At 42.6% G+C, this 12,716-nt stretch overlaps 1 protein-coding gene across 6 annotated transcripts in view; it reads right to left on the bottom strand.

Annotated features, from left to right (window-relative positions):
• Nucleotides 1-12,716, bottom strand: part of LOC105685275 (protein groucho-like) — a 50,019-nt gene that overhangs the window by 10,743 nt on the left and 26,560 nt on the right. For all 6 annotated transcript variants that reach the window (XM_048660176.1, XM_020851938.2, XM_012399244.3 and 3 more), the window contains 2 exons: nt 5,654-5,791; nt 1,182-1,464 (listed from right to left, as the gene is read on the bottom strand). In XM_048660176.1, the coding sequence (XP_048516133.1) occupies nt 1,182-1,464; nt 5,654-5,791 (421 nt within the window). The remainder of the gene's footprint in view (nt 1-1,181; nt 1,465-5,653; nt 5,792-12,716) is intronic.

The following is a 12,716-nucleotide window of genomic DNA, read 5'->3' as shown; positions in this document are numbered from 1 at the left end:
ATTTTGGCCAAAAATTTTTGTTTTTTAAAATCGATCGTATGACACTTTTCTTATGTATTTTGACCCCAGGAACACGAATCCGTCGTCCGAATTGGGCTACGATTTTTTCCCTTCGAGATATTTCCATTTTTATGGTAAAAAATGCGAAAAAATAGGGATAACTCGGTCATTTTTGCAGATAGATCGATTTTTCTTCCAGATTCAAATTCCTGAGCTCAATTTACATTAATATAGACTAAAAAATCAATTTTTTATTTTTGACCCCAAAAAGATGAAAATTGACGATAACTCGGTCAATTTTAGAGATAGATCAATTTTTCTTTCAGATTCGGATTCCTGAGGTCAAAATACGTCAAAAAAGCATATTAAACCCATTCGAAAAAATGATTTATTTTTTGCTCAAAAATCGAATTTTTTTTTGGTCTTCAAGAGTAATCTCACGTATAATCAGCTCAGGAATTCAAATCTGAGAGCCAAAATCATCTACTCATGCAATCGATCGAGTAATCATTAGGTGGAAACAATTTTTTTTCAATCCACCCTAACGTTCATACGCTTGCAAGAATACGAGGTGTTACGTTTCGCGTTACCGCTATAAAATTCCATCCACACTTTTTCTCTTTCTCGCTTCTATCGTTCCTCTCTAAAATCTCTGTCCCCTTTTCTCGCTCTCACCCGATCTCGTTCTTCCGGCCGGTCAACCGTTCGCGTATCCCCTTACAGGATCGAAGGTCAATTCTTTCGAACGTCTCATCGAACCTGGGTGGGCATCGAATCGGTAGAAAAGCCGATGCAAACACGATAGAAAGAAAAAAAAAAAAGAAGGATAATGGGAAGTTGTTCGAACTGTATAGAATTGCATCAAAAATGGTCGGCGTTGAATCGCACGAGATTCTCTGCGCGTAAAAACGTCCGTACCGTCGAGGGTCGTACCGCGATGCTTACTTTCGCAATTTCCCTCGGGTCTACGCGTATAATAAGAACGTTTCACAATATTCAGCTGCCTCATTAGTCCGCGGGTATCCGAACCGAGCTCGACCTATACGTATTCGACGGTGTATAGTATTTCCGAAGGGTGGGGGGAGGGGGAGGGGGAAGTATAGCACGAGGAATGCACGTAACGCGATACACGCCTGCACGTAAAGTTAGGAAAAAAGTTCCGAAAACAAACGGCGACGCACCTCCGTTACTCTTGAGGTCATCCGGCTGCCCTCTGTGATGATCGGGTTTCCCGAGTATCGCTAAGGGGTGACCAGCGCTCCCCCCTGGCGCCGCTCCAGCGACCGTTGGAAGACCGAGACCCTGAAGAAGTGCCGCGGACGCGGAGGTTGGAACCGGTAGTGCCGATCCCGGTCCGAGTCCGGGAAGTCCCGGCAATCCGGGATGTGGTCCCATCGACGCTCCGGGTGGTAACTGCTGGGCGTGCATTTGCTGCATCAATCGCGGTAGGTCGGGCCTCTGTTGCTGGAATGGTCGGAACGAAAGAAAAACTATAATTAAAACAAATCTCATGAACAGCAGATTTACAGGTGCATCGAAACCAGAGGGAAAATTTTCCATCACGGCGTATGGCCAAAGTGGGATCGAATGAAAGGACGTAACCGACAAAAAAGTAGAGCCTGGCGAAGCGCCGTTTAGTTTTTTTAGTTTAAAATTTCAGTTTCGTAATCTTGAAAAATACGTCCTCGCCTAGATTATTCGAAAAAAAATTGTAGAAGCCAGAAGGGCGCGATTATTCTCGTAAACGGAAATGTATAGGCGGTTTCGCATATTCAGTTGTTATTCCTTCGTTCAGGATTCATTTCCAATTGAATTTTTTTATTTTTTTTTTGTTGATTTTTCGATTTATTCCTTTTTGTAAGCTCTTCGTTAAAAATGAACAACGCGTGTGCCAATCTATAGCTGCGCGGTGCGGTATTATATTCGACAAATTTTATAATCGATTTCGACCGTTTATATCCCGATATTTCCCTCGCAATTAATCAAAACTCGGATTGACAACACTTCCACATCTATACGTACGATCCACGCAATAGCATAGTTACCCGGAGGAGTAAAAACTAGCAAATTTTACGCTCGAACGAGCCGGATAATGCCATCGCCGAGTGATTTATTCGCCACTGACGAGTAGAGTGAGCCGCTGCCGCAGCTGTATATATGTACCGCCGTCGATGGCTATATAGTTACGCTTTTATATAGCAAACAATTTCAAAATTTATTGATACAGATTCGAATAGGTATACGAGCGCGCGGCCTATGCGTTATTTTATATCATTAGCACTCCGTCCACCGCGATAACCACCTTGCGGAATCTTTGCGCTCCGTTCTCGTTACTTTATTTTTATTTTTATGCGTATCGCGCCTGTGGTACCGCGTGTATACGCCAGACCGATAATTTAATAGACTCGATCTCTAATTAACATATTCGCAAATTCGATCCGCTGTAATTAAAATTGAAAGCTCGCGTGTATATATATTCGCGCCTACGCAAGAGAACCCCGCCGGTTACATAAAGTTACAAGAGTTTGTGCGCGCGTGACACTATACCTATGTACATATTATTTGTACATAAATTGAGCGTATCGTATATTAAATTATACGTATAAACGTGGCAACGTATAAGTTTTCATATTTGTCGTATGTAGGTATTACAAATTGTGTAAGTACCGTATTACACAAGACCGTGCTATGGAATTAACGGCCGCTGAACGTTCAGCATATAAACGCCGAGGCGTCGGCTTTTAACGCGCGTGCGAAGAAACTATATACGTATAAATTGAACGAGAAATAACAAGTAGAAGAAAAACTACTAGACTTTTGCGTATACGAGGTGTTTTTCTTTTTTCATTTCAACTGATTCTTTCGAATGAAACGGAGTGTGCGATAAAATCGATTGATTTTGGAAGGAGCTTTTGGTTACCCGGAGAGAAAAAAATCCCCCAACTTTCCCTCCAGTCACGCCCTTCGGTTTCTCAAGTTTCGCCACGGTACGGTACACTGTATATCTATAGACCCGTAAAATACGTTTAGATAGGATAATATCCCGCAGAGCGTATAACGTTTCCTCCACCTCCGGGGTCGTTGTTTAATATCGCCTTGCGTTTTGCTTGACGCGGCGACGAAGCGTAATTGCCGCTTCATTAGCCAAGTTTTATTAACGTTATCCGAGGCTCACGTCGTACGTACGTACGTACCCAACCTATATACTATACTATACGTGCGTATACGTATACGTATAACGAGAACGCCGTTGTACGCCGGCAAAAGTAAAAGCAGGAAGCCGCGAGCGAAGCGGAGCAGCGTGTGGCGGCGCCGTCGGAAGCTTCGAGGCAGGGTGAACGAGAATAGGTATATTCCGCGATCGTCGCCGTTGGATCTCCGCGGAGGCGGAGGCGGGCGGGGTGTGTTATTATACACACCACGTTCTATAGCCGGGATTCCTCTCGCTCCAGTTTCCTCTCTCAATCCGGCGATCCCTCAAACCGCCGAGGTTCGCAAACCACCACCGCGACTCCACCACTCTCTCTCTCCCACGTATCTGTTTACGGCCGTGTTATTAAACGAAATATTGATTCAACCCCTGTTCACCGAGCGATACGTATTCATCGCCGTCCGACCGCCGACCGCCTCCCCTGCACCCCCCCTTCACCCCCCTTCACCCCCCTTTTCAACCGCTACACTCTCGTCTGCGGAGAGCCGGGCATTTCCGATCGCGTCTAAATCGCGTTCGATATAGATGGTATATATCTGTACGCCGCGCGTATACTAGGTAATACGTACGTGAGCGTTATACGTGCATGTGCACCGATTGGTCATGTTAATATAATACGTTATTGCTTCGCCGGAGGTATAGGGGTGTGAGTGTGCGGTGCGAATGCATATAAGTGCGACACACGGGCCGCCAGTGTATCTAAATTAGCGGTACAAAAGAGGAGTGGCGTTGTTATTGACCTGCGAGCAATTTCCAGATGTATATTCGATAGTGACGTGTACCCCGATCGCGATGATTGGAGATGATTAGTCGTAAATGTATACCCGAAACTCGTGACGTGTAATGCGCGCCGCAGGATATATTGTCGCTTCGATTGAAAAATCTTCGAGAGAATTTGGTATATCATTTGGAAAAGAAGACTCTATACTTATGTCAAAAGTATGAAAAGTAATTTTGCAGACCCTACAAGCGACGCATTTTTCACTCGAAATCACCGGTAAGTTTTTGAAAAATTCGCCTCTTTCCTCCGCAGATGAATTTTCTTAAAGTTTTTTTTTTGGTTTAGAGAAAGTAAATTTAGTAAGTAAATGCGTGTCTAGTGTTCAAGTAGCGGCTAAGAATTTGAATATTTGATTTCAGGCGACTGGAATTATCTCGGTTTGACGAATATGCGGGAATCGATTATTTTAGAATTTTGATGGGATAAAAATCTAGGCGTTTGTAACAAATGGGTAAGTTACACCATCCACTTAATTTGATCTTTTTGAACGTCATTTGAAATTTCAGAAGGCTGACGCCATCGAAACCCGATATCTGAAATCGGGATTCGCATTTCGGTATAAACGTTGAAAAAAAGAAGTATGCATGCTAATTTATGGAAATTCGAAAGAATTTCAGAGCGATTTACACGCAAGTCGTATAAGTAACGGGGTAATTATTAAAAATCCACTGCAGATTCGACATCACCGAAATGAAAACTACCTTTTTTTTAATCCACCTTCTGATCGAACACCGATAATCCGAATAAAATCCGAATACAAAATCTGTTTATATCAGAGGAATTTCAAGATCGATTTGTGCCTTAGTTTTCTGATCTTTTCATTTTCTGTACGGTGCAAATAATTTTCCCAATTTCATGACGTAGCCGCACACGGCTCTTGACGATCTAAAAGTTGGAGGAATTCGAATCCGCGTCACCGAAGAGAAATCAGGTAATACGGAAATTTTCATTCGATCCAGGTGCTCGGACTAATCGATTCTCAATAGCAGTTTTAATTTCAATTGCGACTTTAGATTGATCGCGAGATTATTTATCTATACGTATTAGAACATAAGTACCTAACGCGCGTCACCGAATAGAAATAAAACATAAGGAGAGGAGAATATGGAAATATAATTCAGCTTCTTATCGCGCACTACGCATAGCTGACCAGATCAGAATCTGTAAAATTACACAGGGATCCCTCGACGGGTTCTCTCAACACGGAATTATTATAATAACGATGTAGCGGATATACAAGAGATGCGCACGGCGGCTGATCCGTGACCGATCGTTAAACTAGACGAGAAGCTGCGAATGATGTTTTATCATTAATCACACGATCGAAAGATATGAGAAATTCGAGGGAATGATCCATGGCGATTTTACATGCGGCGTATTATACGTGGTCATTATCGATCACGATGCGCGGCTATAATCGTAATTACGTGAAAAAATATTCCGTCGGAGCGAGTTTCGAGTTGATTTGAAAAATTAATCTGCTGCAGAGTGGCGCGTTATCGAGGCACGTGATTTTCCAAATCGAGCGCATGCAGCGGCACGGTGCTTTGGTATTATACGTATACCGCGACTGGAAACGTCGGATTACCAACTGGACCAGCTCGCTTTTTGGATATTCTTACAGTCTAGTAAATAAGACGACTGCGATTAATCTGGCTTACCCCAACGATCGCGTTCAGCTCCGTCATCGTGACCTGCTTCGCCCTTTCCACCGCTGTAGCGACCTGCTGCTGATGTTCTTGCGAGAGGAAAGGAAGAATTTGGGCGATTATCGCGTTCAATCGCTTCGCGATCTCCGTCTGAAATAAACAACGCACATAACGTTAATTTTCATGCCGTGGACAGTGAATGGAGGAAAATAATATTTCTTAAAATCGTATAGGTATAATATGTATAGAATAACAGTAGATACCGCGACCACTCGAACTTTCTCTCTCGATCGAGAACTATAATCGCGATCTCCGACACGAGGAGTGTGTCTTTTTTTTTTTTTTTTTTTTTTTTTTTTTTTCATTTTTATTCCATTATTTCGTAAGAGTTTTAGGCTCGTATCTTAATGGGAATCTGTTTATTATCTTCAAACGATTTCCCAACTACAAGAGGCGCATTATCTCGATCGTGATTATTCCCGTCGGTTCCATTATAATTTTAGATTCTCGATATAGTATTTCAAAAGTTAGTCATATATATATATATACACGTATACGGTAACGTACGAGTGTTCAAACATCCTCATTAACCGTTTGAGCGCTGCTTATGTCGTATCATGCCAAGAATGCGGAGAAGCGCTTCGCCGCGCTCAAACGGTTAAATATAATTAACCAAATTCTAACTAGCTCCGTCATTTTCGAGACCCGAATTCGGGACATCAAAGAAAGGCGTTAAACGTTCCTACATTGGTTTCCGTTGATCTTGAGGAGAACAAAAAAAAGATCTCACACGAAGATTTAATCGACCAACAATACTAACGAAACAATTACATTAAAATATCGTACGAGTATAACGATTAACCGCGAATGATCGACGATTCGTTGCGCGAATGAAACCCACCAGTCGGAGCCCGGGATCGGCAGTATAGGGATAATAATCCCCGGTATCCTCGAAGGTCGCTAAAACTGACAACCCTCGTCTCCCGATCATCGCCGGATAAATCCCCCGCGTAAACATTGAAATTAGTCGAGGGAGGGAGGACGGGACGGGACGAGTAAAATGAAGGGTTCGCGACGGTAGCGAATACGTGGGCCGAGGGGTAGGAGCCGGGATTGCATCGACCAAGGGGGAATAAATTGCACGTTTCACCGCGTAAGCACGGAGTACCCACGGTGTACCGGGTGACCCCCCTCCCCCCCCTCCCCCGAATGGTATAGACACGGAGCTGTAATTACACGCACTTTGCATATCTACTTATCTCCGCCGTGCCCGCGCTACGTTTTTATCCTCTGCTCTATCCTCCAACCCTTTTATCTCTTCTCCTCGCTCCGCTCGAAAGTCACCCCGCAGAAGGAGGGGAGCGAGGGAAGCTAGTTTATTTGAGGAGACGTCGCCAACCGTTGCGGGAGACGTTGAAAATGCATCGCGTGAGGTTAAACGTTCATTTGACACGTACGATGTATACGTATATACATATATGCATGTTTCGAAGAGAGACGCCGATGTGCTTTTGGCTCTATGGTAAAACTGATCGCGCGAATACGAAATTCGGTGATAGAACTGACGTTAGTCGTCTCATAGCGAAGGGATCGCAAAGTAGTGAATCCAAATTTGTATATTTGCATTTTATTTCCATAGATTTTTCGAAATGATTTGTCCTTTTTTACAGAGGTGTGCAGCCGTAAAAAGAAAATAGCGATACATGGAAAAACCGGCGAAAGAAGTGTAATTGAATAGATGATGGAACAAATGGATAAATGAATAAAATTGAGTAAAAATGTAAAAGGGTGAATAAAAGTTGAATCGAAAATACAGGGTGCGGGAGGAGGAGGGAGGCGATGTTATATAACATTCACGTATCCGTGTTTGCACTTTTTATAAATTTCCACATTTTAACCTATTGAAACACGTTTTCGTTTAATTGCGAGCACCGTATACAGTAACGGCCACAAGTTCGCGGACACTTTCGAACATTTCGCTGGCAAAAAAAAAAGGAAAAAAACGAACGAAGGAGCGTTTTGGAGCGAAGAAGGATGTTTTGAAAACCTTTTTTTTTTTTTTACAACGTGCCCGGAGATTTTCCGAACCAATTATTCCATTCGTCTCACTTTTGATGGATCGAGAGGAGACAGTCGCTGTACCGAATTTTTGTCGCTTGCAAAAAATTCGGAAGTGTACGCGAACTTGTAGCCGGTACTGTACGTGCACCACGCAGATGATACACATATGAACACACGTACGTATTACGTATTCAAGTCATACTACAGGCGGCGAGTTTCAGCTTCCAATTTGTGTGTATACGACGTTATGTATATACGTATGAGGTAGGCACCTATTTACTTGGAAAAATGGCGCTTCGTTAACCTCGAATATAAACGCGTAAATGTTGCTTTCCGTTTCCCCGACCTCGGCGGCCTGCCTCGTTTTCAAAACTTCTCCCTTAACGCAGAGATATACATTAACCGGTGCGTGCGTGGTTACGCCCCCTTTTTGCGAGTCCGTCCAATTTTTGCCAAAGTATTATTTTTCATTTTCTGATCTTATTCCTTTCATATATATATTCGTTCGTTCATTCATGTGCTGATGTTCTTGTTTGATTTTGTTTTTTGATCTCTGTTTTTCACCGTTTAAATTTTAATCAATTCCAAATATCATTATATTTTTTCACCTCACCGTATATCGTTGTTATTTTTTTAATTTTTTACAAACTGGGTTTTTTTTTTCTTTTTTCATTTCCTTATTATTTTTTGGATCGCCTGTTTTTGCCGTCCTGCAGCGAAATATACGCGCGCCCGCTATAATTATTCATTCTATTTTTCACGTCGGCTGCGCGGGGTTCGTGAGATTTTTAACATCGGACGGTATAATGTAGTCGCACACGTACGCGAATAATCGTACACGTGTGCAGCCGTATACAGGATGAACCTAGGTAGGTATGCACGTATCCAGTTGAAAAATAGGGTGAAAATATAGAGGGTACGCGGAGAGTTTATACCTATATGGAGGAATTGCCAGTAATTATGTCCTCGGGGCCGTCAGCACTCGGCTCGGGCGCTAATAAAAATCGGAAGTGGAATTATGAAGTGATGCAGGTCCCGCTCGTTGCACGCCATTATTCCTATACGCGTACCTACATCGGTGTGTATTTTCGCTGTTATGTTCGTTATTATTATTGCACCGACACCGCGCTAAATGGAGGACAATCGGACACGCTCAAAATTCGCGCGTATTCCATCCGTTACGTAGAGTAGACTTTTCTACCTTTTTTTTCCCCCCTTCTTTTCGTCGCAAAAGCCGAAAAACCGAACTGCTAATTGAGACTGTCACGCAGTCATTTTTATGTCAGCGCACCCATGTAACGACCACCGTCTATTATTGTTAGCGATGGTTTTTTTTTCCAGACCGCATTCGGTTATCATTGGCGTTCTTCGAGATCGATTTTTATAGTCCGAATCAATTTATGGACGTGAGTCGGCTGAGATCGGGTGCGATTTTAGAAATTTTTAATTGTTCGTGAAAATTGGATGGAAGAAAAATTTCTGACAAAAAATATGTCCAGATATTATCCTCGTCTATTACGTATTACGACTGCGGCAGCAAGGAGGGGAAAAATCCGTCGGAAAAAGAGCAAAAGGAAAAAATAGACGAGAGAATAAGGAGGAAAGCTTCTGTCAAGTTAATCGAATTCGCGCCGGTTTGCCAATACGGGAAATTGTCGGAGAAATCGCAAGGATACAGAATTACGGACTACCTGTACGTACGGGAGGGGCAAAATACACGTACAAAGATGCATCGGCAGGGTCGTACGTGTATCGAATTTGCCGGACAATTCTTGACCGAAAGTAGAACGACATCGGAAAACCATGAAATAAATTCAACGGGGTACCGTCGATAAAATAGAACGGAAATATCCCGGAACGTCTGGGAAATAAAAATACGCGAGCACGAAACCCGAGCGTATAACGCGCGGGGTGAAAAAGGATAAGCCCAGGAAAAAAAAGGGGTAAATGGAAGAGAGGCAGCTCTTTATATTATACATCGCGCATTTTTCTTTTTTTCCGTCTGTTTTTTTTTTTTTGCTTCAGTTTCAAAGGTTTTCGAGGCTCCGTCGACACGTTTGCGTTTGTCTATTTCCGACCGTCGCGTAGGCTGAATAAACTTCGTGATTTTACGGAGTGTCACCCAACGTCACCGTACAACCGTTTCGCAACTTCATGCAAAATTAGATCATATACCGCTGTACTCGGAAATATTATCAAAATCTACGCGGTATCTGGATGACGCGTATTATTAAAAAAAAAACTTCAGACGTAAGCGATTTTCGTTCACAATTGGTCGGAACTTTTAAACGTAAATGGGACAATTTTTTTTTTTTTCCAAAAATACTGCTCTAGATTACCGCTATTCATTTTTAAGACGTTTACCGTGTTACACACGTGGTTGAATCGAGTAACGGTATATTTGTTTGACTCGGTGTGACGCTGTTGGAAAAATTCAACTCGCGTAGATTGCTACTATAGGGCGAGAATACGATGTTAGGTAAGATACGCGCTGCTCATACGTTCGCCGAAGGTTGAGAATATATACAGACGCGGGTATTGACATACTCGTATACGTGCAGCTAATCAACAATCGATTCATCTAATTAGCTCCGACGACGGCGTTACCTAATTTGCAATGTCACTCCCCACGCGATAATTAGAAGCATGACTGTGCAAAGGGAGCGAGAGAGCGGGTTTAGGTGCCAAGAGGTTCCCCATCCGGGGCGCGTTGAGTAAATAGACGAAAACGCTCAAACGCACGTCTAACGAGACGAGGTGCAGAGTTCCGTAGACTATAAATACAGCTTATCGATAATTCGTGCAATTCAAACATCTCGATCTCGAGGTCGCACCTTTTTTTTGTATCCACCGGTCGATTAGCGGAGGGGAGAATAGAGAAAAAAACAAAAAAAAACAGAAGGAAATGTGTGTGCAGGGGACACGTGAGTACGCACATGTTATATATATATGTAAAGCTTGGGAAGATTTTATCGGAGCGTTACCAAAGAGAGGAGAATTGAAGCAATTTCGAAATACGCCGGGGATCTACGAGAAATCGTATAGAGATGGGCCGCGTCGAGAGTACCACTAGGGTTTTTTTATACGCGGTGGTACAGATATAGGTACCCGCACGACGTCCGTGTGTCTAACCTACCCGAGGGGCGATCGACGTCGACTACGCGAAGTTGACAAAGTTTCCGTCGTCACTCGATCCCATTCCAGACACCGTTTCGCGACGTGTATGAAAAAAAAAAAGAAAAATAACGGCGGTAGACTCGGGGGAGAAGCTCGATAAGGGAGGAAGAAGGAAAGGAAGGAAGGAAGGCAGGAAGGAAGGAAGGAAGGAAGGAAGGAGCAAACCCGAAAATGAAATCTACCGAAAAGTAAAAAGCCCCAACGTTCGGTTCGCCGCAAAGCTACGACGTAACACACATACTTAAATATATGGTACAGGAGCGCCGTGTACACGCCCCAGGGTTCGCGAAACAAGAAATAAGAGAAATAAAGAAATCCGAGGTTCGATAAAAAAAAAGAAGATTCGTTCAATCTACACCGTGTTCCGCGATCAGATCGTCATCGCAATATAAAATAAAGGAAAGTCAATTCGAAAGCGAAAAAAATAAATCACCTACTCGCGTTTTTCATTTCAAAGCACCGCGCGCGCACAACACGTACGATTTGATTTGAAATACCTAATTGAAAAAGCGTTGAATTTTCCCAGTTCGATTCTTTCTTTCTTTCTGTTTTTTTTTTTTTCTATTTCGCAAATCAAAAGAACGATTATTCGCGACGTAGGTGGGTACGTTCAGGTATACGCTGCCTGTCCACAATTAGGTATTGTACGCGTCTGATTGAAAAAAAAAATTTTTTTAAACGAATAATTTCAAAAAAAAAAAAAAAAGCTTCGGATCGTTAACTGCAAGGACTAACGAGGTATGCGTACGAATAGCTTTAAATATGAAGCGTACGTATAAAATCTACATACACCCACGGAGGTATGTATAGATATATACACCAACGTACATATGTGTAACGCTGTACACATACCACGTCCGATCATTTCGCAGCACGTGTAAACAAACCCCGTGATTCGGGCGATGGTTACATACGTTCCATATAGGTGTACGGTGCGGCCGTATACATATGGGCCATTCCACGTGAACCGGATCAGTCACCTCTCAGATATTTTTTTAATTTGGCATGTCGATTGTCCATGGGGAGTTAGATTTTTGTGCCAAAGGATTTTTGAATTAGTGCAAATTTCGATTTATTATGAACAATCGAAAAATGGAGAGGCGGTTTCTTTAAAAAATCATAACTTCGTCAAAAATGATGTAAGATTTAATTTTTTTTTTTAAATTTACGCGGATGAGGCTATAGATTTATGAAAAAAATAAATCGTGACGAAAAAGTTTATTTATCATTTGTTTATTTGACAATGAATTTTTAAATGATTTTTAAAACACTGATGGATAGCACCGAAAAATTTTAAAAAAATGCTGACATATACTTTGAACTATACTACAGCCTGTGAATTAATTTCAGAGATGCGTTCGGCTTTGTTTTCGAGTAAAAAATCATCGAAGTTGGCGGCGCGCATAAATTCGAGCTCGTCGACGCCTATGCGCGTGATGACGCGCGTCGAGCGACAGAGACCCTATCTACTCTCTACGGACGCTACTTGGTGTACGCTCGACCGCGGTATTCACGAGTCATTTTCGCGATGATAGACACCGTTAAAAAATCTGGAAAAAATTCCATAGCTTCCCCATAATACGGCAAAGCCATAGAGTGAGTTTCAGAGATGTGTTATTTCTCGTTTTCGAGATATCCGGACGCATTGGGACTCCGCGCTCGCTACTTGGTAGACACTCGGCGGCGGAATTCACGAGTCATTTTTGCGATGATCGACACCGTTTAAAAATCTGAAAAAAATTCCATAGCTTCCCCATAACACGGCAAAGCCATAGAGTAAGTTTCAGAGATGTGTTATTTCTCGTTTTCGAGATATAGGGACGCATATGGCACTCCG

This window comes from Athalia rosae, chromosome 1, assembly GCF_917208135.1.
Source record: "Athalia rosae chromosome 1, iyAthRosa1.1, whole genome shotgun sequence".
Taxonomy (NCBI): Eukaryota; Metazoa; Arthropoda; class Insecta; order Hymenoptera; family Athaliidae; genus Athalia; species Athalia rosae.
This window is presented reverse-complemented; position numbering and strand designations above follow the sequence as displayed.